Source organism: Balaenoptera musculus, chromosome 7 (genome assembly GCF_009873245.2).
Source record: "Balaenoptera musculus isolate JJ_BM4_2016_0621 chromosome 7, mBalMus1.pri.v3, whole genome shotgun sequence".
Taxonomy (NCBI): domain Eukaryota; kingdom Metazoa; phylum Chordata; class Mammalia; order Artiodactyla; family Balaenopteridae; genus Balaenoptera; species Balaenoptera musculus.
Window position 1 is genome coordinate 17,173,958 of NC_045791.1, and position 17,654 is coordinate 17,191,611.

Genomic DNA, 17,654 nt, shown 5'->3' on the forward strand with positions numbered 1-17,654 from the left:
AGATGCTTCTATGTGTCTCCTTGGTATATACCCCAACGTCCCCTCCCTCCCCTGACCCATGCGGCCAGGACTTCAAGGATATGCATCATCACTGAAGGCTGATCCGTTAAAGACTTGTTCCAGAGTCTCCTAGAGAGCTTTGGCAGATTGCGAATCGCTACCTGGTTCCACGAAGTGGTTCCCGAATATGTCAGGCAGCTCTCAGACAAGTGTATCCTCATGGTACGAGAGGTGACAGAACAAAGCCAAATTGCTTTTGCTCCTGGAAACACTGGTCTTTCATGTCAGAGTTTGGGTTACTTAATCTTTTCGTGCCAGGGATAAAATTTCCCTGGTGTAACATCCACTGATAGCAACGGACATTCCACAGCTTTGAGTGCCAAGAAATTAATGCTCCAATCTGCATATTCAAATCCCCAGGTAAACATCACCATGCCTTTCTGAGTACTTTCCGTGCTGCCTTGCATTTCCAAATCCTTACAGTTATCCACAATTCATGAAAATGTAATGCTTAATAACAATTTTTACTGGGGCAGCTTTTAAGGTTACTATGATAAACATTGACTGCGTGAAATTCACCAAATTCAGAATTATCAAGTTTTCCTATATGTTTGAAATATGAAAAAAATATATAGCCTGAAGGTTACATGCTACAAGGTACATTTCCTGAATTTACATTTCAATCACTTAGTCTGTTTCAATATAATGTTGATTTATGTTCAGGTTTGAAAGCTTCGTTTAATGTTAAAATTCTTAAAACAAACCTCAGAGGCAGCGGGCTCTGTATTTTTCATCAGTTTTTTTTTTTTAATTTAGCTTAACTAGATTCTACTCAGATAAAAAGCTAGAAAGAACGGCTGTTGAAGGTCACAGTGGCAGAGAATTCAACTAGCATGGCAACTCCTCAGAGTTTTGTTTTTCCACAGAGCTCAGTGAGTTAACCTGATATTGCTGGAAGGGGTTTGGGAAGGCCAAAGAAGACCAAATCAGGTGAAGACAACTTTATAATTTTATAGTCGTGATTAAAGCCAGACTCTGGGATTGATCTAAATATAAACCCCAGTACTAAGCTTAGTCCTGAATCTAGTCTAAGAATTGTTTGTTACCCTAACAAACTCCTATGCATCCTTCAAGGTCCATTTTAGCTGTCACCACCTCCTAAAAGGCCTCCCTGATACCCCAGATAAAATCACTCTTTCCTCTGAGGACCTCTGCTGGTAAATATTGCTGTTTCATTTACTACTCTACTGCACAATTGTTTGTTCATATTATCTGTCTCCTTATTAAATGATAAATTCTGTGTCCTCAGTAGACGGTCGATGAATTTTTCTTGAAATAATGAACACAGGAATATATTCTAGCTGTATTATGAATATGCGTGTGAAGCCTGGTGCCCAGGTATTCTGAGAATTTGTACCATGTTTTAAATTAAAATCCACCATCACTAGAAAAAGGAAAGAAAAGCAGGTTGCAGGTCAAATCTGGCCTACAGATGTTTTATTGGGCTTCCTCAGTGTTATAAAATAGTTGAATCGGGCGCCAACATTTAAAAGTCAGGAGGCTGCGCACAAGAGTCTGCATTTCCAGTTTCTTAAAAATGTCTAAATCCATGATGACACCGAACAAGCATTTCCACGTGACCGCAAGCGGCTGGAGCTGGCAGCCGAGTACACAGCCTCCTTTGCTTCTCCCTTCACCTGGCTCAGCCCCTTTAAGCATTTCAGCTCGCAATGCTGCTTTTAGAACATCAGATTTTTCATTGTTTCAGGTGACAGGTTGGTTTATGCAGATCCAGCCATGTGCTCTTGAAAGCAATGAACACATACTTGGCATATATCTAGTTTTAGGAAGAGACAAAGAACAGGAGGCCAGGTGCCTTCCATTAAGTAACTTAATATTTGGGTAGGGGGTCTGGATGGGAGAGATTAAAAACTCACGTCCATGAAACCATATGGAACCTCAGTCCCTCAGCCAAAGATATATCATGTAATACAGTTCTCTGTATCGATAGGGTACAAACAATTCCAAGATGTAAACCACATCTGAGATCTCACTGACAACAGGAGGAGATAAAACTAAAGCAAAAACCAACCAAACAATAACAAAACTGAATGCATTAAAAAGAAGAGAGAAGCTCCCCTGGTCGTCCCAACTCCTCTAAACATAATATTGCAACGTCTGCCTTCTACGTCTTATGTACACAGTGCCCTAAGGACTGCTCTCCTTCCCTTCTCTTCTTTCCCCCTCGCGGTCACTTCCTTTGTGAAGCCATCTCCTTCTTCCTTCCTTGTTGGCAAGCCTTTCCATTCGCCCCAGAGCTTCGCTCAGTCACTAATTCACTCAACATTTATCGAGGCTCGCTTTGTTAAAAGGTATGCACTGGGAGGATTCAGAGGTAAATAAGGCGAGGCCCTTGTCCCTATGAAAATAAAAGTCAAAGCAAGCCAAGTCCAGAGTAGGAATCGACCCTGACTTCCTTCACAGACCACGTGTACCCTCGACGATACTGCAGGCAGGAAGCATATCAGGACACATGAACCAATAAGCCTGGGTCTTGCGCAAAAAAACACAAAAATAGAAAACACTCCTCAACTGATTTGGGAACGAAGAACAAACATGTGAGAAAAAAAAACTGCAGCATAGTTGCCAAGTAACAGATCAATACAGACTGGCACCTGCTGAGCCAGGTGTGTGTGGGGATTGAGGGGCAGGGGTGGTTATTCCAGGACCGCTGCCAAAGCATACAGCTTCAGAAACAGGACCGGAAGCGTGCCTTCATGCACAGACTGTTCCTTCCGGCTGGCACGTATGCTCTCCCTTGCCCACTTAACACGCTTCTCTTCATTTGTTTAGACGCACGTAGAGGCATTATTTCCTCTGTTAGGTCTTCCCCAGGCCCCTCGCCCGACAGAATTAGCCTCCAGCCCTACCCTGCCCCCCACCACGTGCCCCTCACCATAGCACTCTGCTCGGCATGGCACTTGCGGACCACAGCTGTTGAGGAAATGCATTTCACCCCTGAATCCCCAGCACCAACAGACCCTTGGTGCTCCCAGCTGGTTAACTGAATAAAGAGGAGTGGCCGCGGGTGGGATGGGGGTAGGCCGAACAGCATTTTGAACGGGGGAATGACATACGAAATGGAACAGCTGAAGGAAAACCCATGCCATGCTGTGTGGAGCGAGGGTATTTCTGCTTGGCTGGGGTATTTGTGTCAGGGAAAAAAGATGAGTGAGGCTGCTGAAGGTAAAGGAAGTGGACAGAGGGCCTTGGGTGCGTCCCGCAGAGGAGAAAATCACATCCCGCCGTAACCCTGCAGACTCTTCCTCAGCTTCTCTGCCGCTCTTACTTGCTCCCAAACCAACCTCGTGTGAGGCATCTCCTCGCTGCAAGCCCCGCCCTGCAGGAGTTGCGTGATCTTTCAAAGGGTCCCCGATTTCTCAGAGATGCCACTTTCTGTACCTCAGACAAGTTAATGTCCTTTCCAGGGCTCAGTGTGTAAGAGAGAATCCCTGCTGCACGTTCTCCGTGTGTTTTCATGGCTGGCAGACGTCCGTAAGGAAGCCAGCACGGTCCCCTGATCACACAGGATGACAGATCACTGCTGGTGGGTACCCCGCCAGCTGGATGGACCCTGGCGGTCCTCAGCATCCCTGAAGCATCACCGGACTGCTCCTCCTGTTGCTCTGTGGATCTTTCTGAATTAGACAGCAGGTCTACAGCACAGGGCTGGAGGCTGCCTCTGTGGCCGGCTCACAAGCAGCTCAAGGGCAGAGCTGATCAGTTTTAGAAACTCATAAGGCAAATGTACATCCTCGTGTGGGAAGCCAGGTAGCTGCTCTAAACTTGTGCGGATTTTCCTGCCTTTTCTCTTGACTCTTTCATGGCTTGTGGCTCAAGAGAGGCACAGATCGATCAGAATGAAACCCTTCTATGCCAGAACTCAAGACCCACTGTCCCACCCTTCACCCAATCCCTCCCTCACTCACCTACTCCTCCTCCCTTATTGCTTTCCATATTATTCCAATGCCCTCTTAATGATTTCTTCTTTTCATCTCACTTAACTGTATATATTTTGAAAGTACCCAAAAGGCAGATAGGTAGACCTTTTAAAAAGCAAAATACATACATTTAAAAATGTTTAATATGGCCGGCATTTTCCAATTTCTCTGGATGGCCAAATACCCTAGAGGAGATGTCTTTGGGCTGGCTGTTTGACTGTTCAACTCTGGGTACTTCTGTGAGGCTGCATTCATTATGCAATGGCAAGTTCCAAGGCAGTGAAGAATGTAAATGTCTAAAAATCTTTGCTTCTCAGAAATAAATAAAAGGATTAAAAATATGAACTGGGCACCTAGGTACAGTGGATTGATACAAAAATACACATAAGCAGACAGACAAAGGCATGGTCTTCAAACCAAGACTATTACAATCTTATTGTCGTTAGAAGCATCTCCCTCAAGGGTGATGTCATCAAGATGGTGACATAGGTCATTCCTGAATTCAGTCCCCTTCACTAGAAGACCAGCTAGTGACACCAACATAGGCAAGACACCACTGTGAAAATCCCAGAAGACGGAGGTGAGCCGGCAGCACCCCTCGGGACCACAGAGACCGCGAAAGACCTCATTAGAAGGGTAAGAGGAACGGCTAGACTCTAATCCCATCACCCCTCCCTCAGGATGACACAGAGCCACACTGAGAGGGCCCCTGGGGCCTATGGTTTCTCTAGTGGGACACAAAGAGCCCAAGGTGGACATCCACCTTCCCAGCATTGTGGGTCACCCCCTGGGAGGCCCATTTGGGTCTCACCCCATGGGGATCACAAGGAAGCTGTGGGGCTTGACACTGGAGATCACATCAAAGGGGGGCAGGGCTTACAGTAACCAGCACTTAGATCTGGGCAGACTAAGTTCCTCCCCACGGTGGAGGAGGAGATCCCAGCCAGTGGCTTTGCCCATCTTCAGAGCCAAGCTGGTGACCCCATGTGGCCAGAGTACTTAATGCACAATTCTGCCTGATTTGATCCCCAAACAACAAGCAATGCTGGCCTTCGGGCCTGTTCTGCTGCACCGCCTGGGGAGGGAAGTAGGCTGCCACCCCCACCTACTGTTGAGTATAGCCCTCAGTCTTGCCTGATCAGGAAGCATAACCAGAGCACCTGGGAGGCTAAGTGGCCCAGCCTATAGATGCACTTACAGGGGCACCTGAGCAGAGAACCCAGTCAGTAGCTCTGTCCATCTGCAGAATCAAGTCAGTGGCTCTGCCTGACCAGGGAGCTCAGGGGACAGTTTTGCCTGGCCTTGGTCCCCAGACAGTGAGCCATTCCAGCAGTTCTATGACCTTGGCCAGGCAGGGAAGTAAATTTGCAGGCCCCCTTAACTACTGAGTATAGCGCCCGACTAGGAAGCCTGACCAGCGAATGCAAGCAACTGTGGAGTCCATTCTACAGTTGCACTTGGGAAAAGAACCAAGCCAGTAGTCCTAGCCAACTGTTCCCAGCCAGTGGCACCCCTGAACTCAGAGCTTGGGCAGTGGCCTCCCCCAAATAGAGACCCTGATAGCAAGCCCCACTTCTAAGGATGCTACCAGCTGACTCGTCAGAACCCCAAGCTGAGCTGACAGGTGAAGGACTGCCTCTGCCCAAGTGAATCTGTAAAGTCTGGAAGAGGAAACTGCTTTCTCAAATGCACAGATACCAATGCAAAGAGTCAAGGATTACAAAGAATCAGGTAAACATGATGCCATCAAAAGAAACTAATAAAGCTCTAATAACTGACCCTGAAGAAATAGAGATCTACGAACTGTCTGACAAAACATTCCGAATAATCCTCTTCAAGAAGTTTAGTAAACTACAAGATCACACAGACAGCTAAATAAAATTAGAAAAATAATGCATAAACGAAATGAGAAGTTTAACAAAGAAACAGAACCCATCCAGAAAACCAAACACAAATCCTAGAGCTGAATAATACACTGACTGAACTGAAGAATCCAATAGAGAACTTCAGCAGCAGACTCAACCAAGCAAAAGAATAAATCAGTGAATTAGAAAATAAGTCATTTGAAATTATCCAGTCATTTGAGCAACATAAAAAAAAAAAGAATAAAAAGAAAGAAAGAAAAAAATGTTTAAAAACCTATGGGGTTTAGGGGACACACTCAAGAAAAACAATATATGCATTATGGTTTAGGACTGTTTCTGCTGGAATGAACCTGTAAAACCTGGAGGAGGTGACCATTTATTCAAATGCACAGCCAAGAATACCAGAAATGAAGGAGAGATAAAGACTTTCCCGAACAAATAAAAGCTGATAAATATCACCACCAGACATGCTTTACAAGAAATGCTACAGGGTGTTCTTCCAGAGGAAATAAAATGATGCTCATTAACACCATAAAAGTATATGAATGTAGGTAAAAAACTCAGTGGTAACAGTAAATATATAAGCAAAGCCAGGTTTTCTAATATTGTAATGGTGTTCCATAGTTCACTTACAACTCTAGCTTAAGACGTTAAAGAAAAAAGTATTAAAAATAACCATAGGGCTTCCCTGGTGGCGCAGTGGTTGAGAATCTGCCTGCCAATGCAGAGGATATGGGTTCGAGCCCTGGTCTGGGAAGATCCCACATGCCGCGAAGCAGCTGGGCCCGTGAGCCACAATTACTGAGCCTGCGCGTCTGGAGCCTGTGCTCCGCAGCAAGAGAGGCCGCGATAGTGAGAGGCCCGCGCACCGCGATGAAGAGTGGCCCCCGCTTGCCGCAACTAGAGAAAGCCCTCGCACAGAAACGAAGACCCAACACAGCCATAAAAATAAATAAATAAATAAACCCAAAGTTAAAAAAAAAAAATAACCATAACCACAGTAATTTATTATTGGATACACAAAATATGTAAATTGTAACATGAAACATAAAATGTGAGAAGGGAGAAGAAAAAGTGTAAAGTTTATGTACGCTATTGAAGTTAAGTTGTTACCAGCTTAAAACAGGATGTCATAAATAGAAGATATTTATGTAAGTCTCATCATAACTACAAAGGAAAAACCTGTAGTAGTTACACAAAAGATTACGATAAACAAAGCATACTGCTACAAAAAGTCATCAAATCACAAAATAAATCAGTAAGATAAGAAGAAAAAAAAAAAGAAGCAAGGAACAAAGGTTTAACAACACAATCAGAAAACAATTAATCAAATGGCAGTAATAAGTCCTCACCTATCAAAAATTATTTTAAATGTAAGTGGATTAAATTCTCCAATCCAAAGACACAGAATAAAATTTTTAAAAATCCAACAATATGCTGCTTACAAGAGACTCACTTTAGCTTTAAAGATACACACAGCCTGGGAGTGAAGGGATAGAAAAAGATATTTCAAACAAATGGTAACCAAAAGAAAGCAGAGTTAGCTATACGTATATCAGACAAAATAGACTTTAAGCTGCAAATGCTCAAAAGAGACTAAGAAGGTTATAGTATCATGATAAAGGGGTCAGTCCACCTAGAATATATAACAATGGTAAATATTTATATAGCCAACATTGGAGCATCTAAATATATGAAGCAAAGAGTAACAGAAGTAAAAGGAGACATAAACAGCAATACAGTAATAGTTGGAGACTTTAATATCTTACTCTCAACAATGGATAGATCATCCAGCAGAGAATCCATAAGGAAACAGTGGATATGAATAACACTATAAATCAAACAGACCTAACAGACACATACAGAACATTCTATTCAACAACACCAAAATACACATTCTTTTCAAGTGCAAACAGAACAACTTCTAGGATAGATCATATGGTAGGCCACAGAACAAGTCTTAGTAAATTTAAGAACACTGAATCATACCAAATCTTTTCCAAACACAATGATATGAAACTAGAAATCAACAACAGGAGAAAAACAGGAAAATTCACAAACATTTGATACATGGATTTTTTTAAAAAAATACAGTCCTGAACAACCAAGGGATCAAAGAAGAGATGAAAAGATAAAAAAGTATCTTGAGACAAATGAAAATGGAAACACAACATACAAAAACTTACAAGATGCAGCAAAAGCAGTTCTAAGAGGGAAGTTTATATGGATAAACACATACATAAAAACAAAAGAAAACTCTCAAATAAATAAACAAATTTTATACCCCAAGGAATTAGAAAAAGAAGAATAAATGAGGCCCAATACCAGCAGAAGGGAGGAAATTAAAAAAAGAGGAGAAATAAACAAAATAAAAAATAATAGAAAATATTAACAAAACTATAGAGTTGGTTTTTTGAAAAGATAAACAAAACTGACAAACCTTTAGCTAGACTAACCAAGAGAAAAACAGGACTCAAATAAATAAAATTATAAATGAAAGAGGAGACATTACAACTGATACCACAGATGCAAAGGATAATAAGAAACTTCTTTGAACAACTATATGCCAACAAATTGGATAATGTAGAATAAATTGAAAAATTCCTAGAAACAAACAACTTACCAAGAATGAATCATGAAGAAACAAAAACTCTAAACAGACTAAGAATGAGTAAGGAGATTGAATCAGTAACCATAAACCTCCCAACAGAGAAATGCCCAGGACCTGATAGTTCACTTGTAAATTTTTACCAAAGGTTTAAGAAGAACTGATGCCAAATCTTCTCAAACTCTTCCAAAAAAATTGAAGAGGAGGGGAACATTCCAAAATTCATTTTATGAGGCCAGTATCACCCTGATACCAAAGCCAGATAAAGACACTACAAGAAATGTAAACTACAGGCCAATATCCCTGATGAATATAGATGTAAAAATTCTGAACAAAGTACTAGCAAACTGATTTCAACAGCTCATTAAAAGGATCATACAGCAAAGTCAATTGGGATTCATCCCTTGGGCGCAAGCATGGTTCAACATACGCAAATCAGTAAGTGTGATATATCACAATAATAGAATTTTAAAAATCCTATGATCATCTCAGTAGATACAGAAAAAGCATTTGACAGAATTCAACGTTCATTTATAATAAAAGCTCAACAAACTATGTAGGGAAGGAATATACCTCAACGTAATAAAGGCCATATATGATAAGTCCACAGCTAACATCATACTCAGTGGTGAAAAGATGAAAGCTTTTCCTCTATCGGGTACAAGACAAGGGTGACCAGTATCACCACTCCTATTCATCATGGTACTGGAAGTTCTAGTAAGGGCATTCAAGCAAAAGAAATAAATAAAAGACATTAGAATCAGAAAGCAAAAAGTAAAATTGTCTCTATTTGCAGATGATGTGATTTTATATAAAGAAAATGTAAAAACTTCATAAAAAACTTTTAGATAATCATGAATTGAATAAAGTTGCAGGATGCAAAATCAACATACAGAAATCAATAGTGTTTCGATACACTGACAACTAATTATCTGAAAAGAAACAAGAAAAACAACCCCATTTATAATAGCATCAAAAAGAATAAAATACTTAGGAATAAATCTAACCAAGGAAGTGAAAAGTCTCTACAATGAAAACTATAAGATACTGATGAAAGAAACTGAAGATGACACAAATAAATGGAAAGATATCTTATGTTCATGGATTAGAGAAATTAATATCATTAAAATATCCATACTACCTAAAGCTGTCTATAGGTTCAGTGCAACACTTATCAAGATTCCAGTGGCATTTTTTACAGAAATAGAAAAACAATCCTGAAAATTGTCTGGAATCACAAAAGACCCTGAATAGGCAAAGGAGTCCTGAGAAAGAAGAACAGAGCTGGAAATATAACACTTGCTGATTTCAAACTGTGTTACAAAGCAATAGTAATCAAAAGAGTATGGAAATGGCATAAAAACAGACACATAGGGCAATGGAACAGAATCAAGAACCCAGAAATAAACCCATGCATAATATGGTCACTAATATTTGACAAGGGAGCCAAACATACTCAATGGAGAAAAGACAGGCTCTTCAATTAACAGTGCTAGGAAAACTGGATATTCACAGGTAAAAGAATTAAACTAAACCCCTATCTTACACCAGTCACAAAAAATTAACTCGAAATGAATTAAAGCCTTAAATGTAAGATATGAAACCATAAAACTCCTATAATAAAAACATAGGGGAAAAAAACCTCCTTGACATTCGTCTTGGCAATGATTTCAAGGATGTGACACCTAAGGCTCAAGCAACAAAAGCAAAAATAAACAAATGGGACTACATCAAACTAAACAGCTTCTACACAGCAAAAGAAGCAATCAACAAAATAAAAGGCAACTTACAGAATGGGAGAAAATATTCTCAAACCACACATCTGATAAGGGGTAATATCTAAAATAAATAAGGAACTCATACAACTCAATAGCAAAGTATCAAATAATCCAATTAAAAAGTGGACAAAGGACCTGAATAAGCCTTTTTCCAAAGAAAATATTCAAAGAGCCAACAGGAACATGAAAGGGTGCTCAAGATCACTAATCATCAGCAAAATGCAAATCAAAACCACATGAGATATCACTTCACACCTGTTAAAATGTATTATCAAAAAAATAAGAGATAACAAATGCTGGTGAGGATGTGGAGAAAAAAGAGCCCTTGTACACTCTTGGTAGGAAATGTAAATTGGTGTAGCCACAACGGTAAACAGTATGGAGGTGCCTCAAAAATTTAAAAAATAGAACTACCATATGATCCAGCAACTCCAGTTATGGGCATAAACTCAGGGTAGATGAAATCACTATCTCAGAGAAGAGATTATCTGCACGGTCATGTTCACTGCAGCATTATTTATAGTAGCCAAGACGTGGAAACAATCCAAGTCTCCACTGATGGATAAATGGTAAAGAAAATGTGATATATATGATATATATTTTATATATACGTAAGATATAAATGTATTTTAGAGATATATTTATATATTTACATATATATGTAATAGAATATTATTCAGCCATAAAAAAGAATGACATCTTGCCATTTGTGACAGCATGGATGGACCTTGAGGACATTACACTAAGTGAAATAAGTTGGACAGAGAGAAGTAAAAACTGCATGATCTCACTTACACGTGGAATTTTTTTAAAAAAAAGAACTCATAGAAAGAAAGAACAGATTGGTGGGGGTGGGGAGTTGGGGAAACTGATAAAGGGGATCAAAAGGTATAAAATTCTGGTTATAAGATCAATAACTTCTGGAGATGTAATGTACAGCACGGTGACTCTAGTTATTAATACTGTATTGAATATTTGAAATCTGCCAAGAGATCTTAAAAGTTCTCATCACAAGAAAAAGAAATCTGTACATAGTGACAGACATTAATTAGACTTATTGTAATGTCCATTTTGCAGACACTATAAAACTCCTAGAAGAAAAACAAAGGCAGAACACTCTCTGATATCAGTTGCAGCAATATCTTTTTCAATCCATCTCCCAGAATAATGGAAATAAAAACAAAAATAAACAAATGGGACCTAATTAAACTCAAAAGCTTTTGCACAGCAAAAGAAACCATAAACAAAACGAAAAGACAACCCACAGATTGGGAGAAAATATTTGCAAACGACGGGACCAGCCAGGGATTAGTCTCCAAAATTTACAAACAGCTCATGTGGCTTAATATCATCAAAACAAACAACCCAACCACAAAATGCGCAGAAGACCTACGTAGACATTTCTCCAAAGAAGACATACAGATGGCCGAGAGGCACATGAAAAGATGTTCAACATCGCTAATTATTAGAGAAATGCAAATCAAAACTACAGTGAGACCAGTCACAATGGCTGTCATCAAAAAATCCACAAATGGGCTTCCCTGGTGGTGCAGTGGTTGAGAATCTGCCTGCCAATGCAGGGGACACAGGTTCGAGCCCTGGGCTGGGAAGATCCCACATGCCGCGGAGCAACTAGGCCCATGAGCCACAGCTGCTGAGCCTGTGCGTCTGGAGCCCGTGCTCCTCAACAAGAGAGGCCGCGACAGTGAAAGGCCCGCGCACCGCAATGAAGAGTGGCCCCCGCTTGCCGCAACTAGAGAAAGCCCTCACACAGAAACGAAGACCCAACACAGCTAAAAATAAATAAATAAATAAAAAAATTAAAAAAAAAATCCACAAACAATAAATGCTGGAGAGGGTGTGGAGAGAAGGGAACCCTCCTACACTGTTGGTGGGAATGTAAATTGGGGCAGCCACTATGGAGAACAGTATGGAGGTTTCTTAAAGAACTAAAAATAGAGCTACCATATGACCCTGCAATCTCACTCTTGGGCATATATCCGGAGAAAAACATGGTCTGAAAGGATACACGCACCCCGATGTTCACTGGAGCACTGTTTACAGTAGCCAAGACATGGAAGCAACCTAAATGTCCATTGACAGAGGAATGGATAAAGAAGATGTGGTACATATATACAATGGAATATTACTCAGCCATTAAAAAGAATGAAATAACGCCATTTGCAGCAACGTGGATGGACCTAGAAATTGTCATACTGATTGAAGTAAGCCAGACCGAGAAAGAGAAATATCGTATGATATCTCTTATATGCGGAATCTAAAAAGAAATGATACAAATGAACTTATTTACAAAACAGAAACAGACTCACAGACTTAGGGAACAAACTTATGGTTACTGGGGGGAAGGGATAGTTACGGAGTTTGGGATTGACATGTACACACTGCTATATTTAAGATGGATAACCAACAAGGACCTACTGTATAGCACAGGGAACTCTGCTCAATGTTATGTGGAAGCCTGGATGGGAGGGGAGTTTGGGGGAGAATGGATACACGTATATGTATGGCTGAGTTGCTTTGCTGTGCACATAAAACTATTACAACATTGCTAATTAGCTATATTCCAATATAAAATAAAAAGTTAAAAAAATATATTGAATTAAATGTTAAGCCATCAAAGTATACACTGACTATGTATTATGAATGGTGATAATATCCGTGGGAGGGTAAAATGCAACATTCAGCATGATTGCTGCCCTCAAGGAGATTCCTATTTAGGTGAAATGAAAGTTAACATGAAATCCCTAGTTATGGGGGTTGCCCTGCATGACCTCCACCATCTGTACCATGTGACTCTAGGATGCCATAATTGCATATGAAATTAAATTAAAAAGATGCAATGAATGAAAAATACATCAGAAGCACAAAGAGAATTTTAAAATCGTCTCATCTCATCTGAAATAATATAAAACAAAACACTAGCAAAAAAAAGTCAACGCTCTCAGAAGTGACAGCAAAGTTTTACACCGTGGTCCTAAGTTGTCAGATTCTCAACTGTTTGTGAGAATAATCTACACTATAACATTCTTTTCTTTCTATCTTGGCCCAAGGATATGAGTATAGGACCCTTTGAAATATCAGATAAAAAGGAGAAGAATAAACTGTGTTAGGCGGAAAATATGAGAATAATGTCCTAACAAGATGACGATAACACAGGTGTCCAAAGCAAGACAAGAGAAGAACACACAGGAGACGGGAAAATCTTGGATGCCACAGATCAAGAGGCTTTCAGAAATGTGTAAATATAGTAGGCTCCTTACTGCGATTACACTGCAGAAGCCCTCTGAACTGATCTGAGCACAGGTGGGCCCGTTAATCAGAATGTCTGTCAGAGTACAGAATCAGAAAAATGTTCCTCGTGTCCATTTGTATTCCATGTAGAGGGAGCACAGACAGGAAGTGAAAGGGAGGAAGTGGACCCTGACCATGGATTTAAATCCCCAGTCTGTCAATTACCACTGGGTGACACAGCCTCTTTGTGCCTAAGTGTCCTCATCTGTAGAATGGGTATAGAGATAGTTCCTACCTGACAGCACTGTAATGGAGATAAATTGGTGAACACTATAAAGGTTGTAGAACAGTATCTAGCACTTCTTTTTTTTGGTAGGGCCAAGGCTGGATTTTTTGCCTAAGGATCATATTATTAGAGTCCTCCAATGTCTTTTTTTTTTTTTTTTGGCATCAAACACATGCTTTATGCATTGTCTATGATTTCTAGGTTTTGTTTTTCTTAATAGTGGAACAAGAACTTAAAACCACCTGAGAAGCAATTTGCAAGCAGAATGCCTCTACATTTAATACAATTCCCCATCTCCCACATTTTTTTTTTTTTTGCAGTTACACACCTATATTTCATTTGATCACAAACATTTTTAGGGAGGTGCCTTTATAGTGTTTTTGAAGCATTCAACTTTGTCTTATAGAAACAATTCTTTTTGCATCACATTTCATCAGTTTATAAAGTAGTTAAAAATTGCATAATCACCGTGACAAGTACTAGTCACGTGAACATACTGAGTTACAAACATAACTCATTCATGGTGGAAATTCAACTCAACTGGTAAGAGAATTAAGTACTCTTAGTAGAGAGTTTCAACTGGTTGTCAATGTTTGGTAAATTGAGAGTGTAATCTAATATACTTTATAAGAGGAAATGGTGAGCATTGGTTAATCTGGCCAGTGAGTTCAAATAAGGTTAGTTATAGACTCCGGTTCCGTTAAGAATGTTACTTTTAGATTTTATTTGCTATACTGGTTTCTTAATCCATTAGAATTTAGCTCAAATTATTGATTTTAATATGGAGGCCCTTATTAATCTGATTTGTTTCCACCCATAGTCCCAGAGATGCTTTTCTGGAAACTGGAATCAACAGAGAAGTTTATGGCCATTCTTAAGATTTTAAATTTCAGGTTAGGCTTCTTTTCTTTCCCATCATGGACTGGTCCCCTTTGTAAGTTGCCCAGAATCTGTCAACGAATCCTTAGAACTATCCCTTTTTGTTCCTCCTATATCAGAATTTGCTAAAGAATATCCATGTAACCTCTTATTCTCTGTTTTTGAGGGACAAATAATTAGCTATTTCCTATAAATTATTTTCTTTTCTACTACTTAACAATGTATCTACTAAAATCACAATGTGTTCAACAATCTTCTTTCTGTATTTCTCTTCAGGTGGCTACTTAGATTGTAGAGAATCATTAGGCTGTATTCAGCAGATGACAACTAATGCAGTTTGTTAAGATACACAGAAACCTACTTAGAAATGTTCTGTACTGAATCTCCAGTTCATGGGCAGGAGCTGTAACATCTCTCATCCTCGGGACCAGGTACACTGGTGGGTTTGCTGTGCTCACCAGACACGCCCTCGAACAAACTGGGCTGGACCAGCATGGCTGCATAGCTCCAAAGCCTCCACACAAGACAGGAGACATTCAGAAGAAGAGGCAGGGGTATAAACCTCTCTTAGGTGTATGTCAAATAACTCCCCAACTTGCAGAATGAATCTGGGTCATTTATTCCTTATTCCATTCAACAAATAATTACAGAGCTTCCACAGGTGCAAAGCAAGCTCAAACTGCTTTTACTTTATAGCCAGTGTTCCATGATATGTATTCGTGCCACCGGAAAATAAAAAAATCACAGGTCATATAATGAACAGACCACCTGAAAAGCCAGCAACTTTGTCTATGACTGTGAGCCCTTAGATGCTAGAGGGCAGGCATCATCCTTGCTATGATTCTACCACACAGAACTACTATCAGCCCATCTTTTACAAATTCCATTTAAATTAGAATGGCTCCTGGAAGTGAGGTCTATTTGGGGAGAAACAGTGTGTTGGCTGAAGACACCCAAGGAGTAAACACTGAGTTCTATTGTTAGCGCAAACACCATCCCCTGCCAGCTGGACATGTATTTAAGAGATTTGTGTCAGCCAATGAAGAAGCTTAAATATCTATGGCACATGTGTTTACTGTGGAAATGAACCATCATGATTCACACACAGGGACTGCAGATCCTTAAAAATTGTTCCAGAAAAGCCTCAAGTTAAAACACGTAAAATGGAAAAATTCATGAACATGCAATAGCTGTCAGAAGCAATTACAATATTGGATCTTGATTATAAGAGAGCAAATGAGATACAACTTTTAACAGATGCAAGATTTTCTCTGACCAACATTTATCGTGGCCAGGATCAGGAAACAGAATAGAGATAGATGATTTTTTTCCCACACAATTTATGAGTCATAAATTATGAATTATGAGCTAATAGATAAAGCAGAGAGAAAATTAATTTAAGAGATGAGATCTATTTTACAATTCAGAGAGCTCTTTCCTTTTCATCGGGGGCGGGGGCGGGGGGGACTACATTTTGATGTGTGGTTTTACCAAACATCTTTCTTTCTCTGAAATGAACTGCAATTTCTCATTATTTCCCTGAGGAATCAGGGAAAGATGTTTGTGCCAAAGTTCAGAGGGTAAATTAGCAACACTGTCTCAACCATCTGGAAGAGTGCTGAACTTTCTACCATGATGGAAATGTTCTATACAAACACTGTCTAATATGGTAGCTGCCGGCCATGTGTGGCTTTTCAACACTTGAAATCTGACTAGTTGGACATAGAAACTTAATTTAAATTAATGTTTAATTTCAATAGCACCACATGGCTAGCGGCTACAGTGGTGACAGGCTAGTCTAGAGGGTATCTCTGTCTTTCCCCTTTGCTTTAGTCAATCAGACCAGGCAGCTGGGGGTTATCCTTTGCAAACTTGGAGCTTGTTTGAGCAAATATGCACATTAATAGCATTAAAAAAAAATAGGAAACAGCAAAGATCAGCCTCCAAGACCCCTTTGCCAATCCATGTGTCTCCCTGCAGTCAGATATATTTTCTAGTGCTTTCTCGGGGGCAGCTTCAAAATGATTCAAATGGTTTGCCTTTCCACGTCTTTCCCTGTGATGAAGGCAACTGAAAGAGTTTGGTGAGAACGCTTAGACGAAGAGAACCTGTAAAATACTGAGGCGGAGTGGAGGAAGTATTAGGTTGTGAGGAGTCAGGCTGCATAGAGAGAGATACGAAAGCACAACAAACCCCAGCTGTAGTTCTGCTTACAGAGAGTCTGAAATAAAGAAATGTACTTCGGCATCACATAAAACTCTGCCTTGCTTATCATGGAGTGCAAGACTACTAATACTTGTCCCCAAAGCAATCAATTATTTGCTGACTCCATTCCCCGGTTTCATTTGATACCTCTGATTGTTTCCATTTACCTGTTTATTATTTGTTGATGCATTTCTTTATCAAAATTAGATTTAAAGAGTCAGACATTTAAGAGATATTCAATTTTAATGACATCCCTTGAGAGGGGAGAGAATGGAGGTTCTGATGCAATATGTCTTGCCCATGGAGATAGTGGTACCTTTTGAACTTAACTCACTTCTTGTCAATAGCATTTCAGTAGCAAAGTTTGTTTTGCACAGAAACACATACCTGGAGGAGCAGATCAGAAGTTGGTCTGACTCGCTGTTGGAAAAGGATGCTTAGCGTTCGATTCTGTTGTTCCAAATCAAACACTCTTGTTTTCAACTTTACACATTCCTCCCTTAGATCCTGCAACAAACACACGGAAAGAAAAAAAAAGTCTATTACCGTAAGACCCTTTTGCATATTATCACTATATTTCATCTGATATTTCAGGCACATTAGTAAAAAATAGTATTTTAAGCCTTCAAGCCCCCCAGAAATAGATCACACACAATGTTTTCTTCCACAGCCCACTGTCGGATAGAATTATTATGTTCAGGGAAGACCTACTTAAAAAAAAAAAAAGCACCTTGAAATCAGAAATGCATTAATCTAGCATGCTATTTTTGAACATGGTAA

The 17,654-nt window shown here is 39.9% G+C and overlaps 1 protein-coding gene across 1 annotated transcript in view; it reads right to left on the bottom strand.

Moving 5' to 3' along the window:
- The window catches only part of NCKAP5 (NCK associated protein 5), a 953,343-nt gene that overhangs the window by 160,091 nt on the left and 775,598 nt on the right, over positions 1-17,654 (bottom strand). Inside the window, exon 10 of the mRNA XM_036858046.1 lies at positions 17,262-17,381. Within this exon, the coding sequence (XP_036713941.1) occupies positions 17,262-17,381 (120 nt within the window). The remainder of the gene's footprint in view (positions 1-17,261; positions 17,382-17,654) is intronic.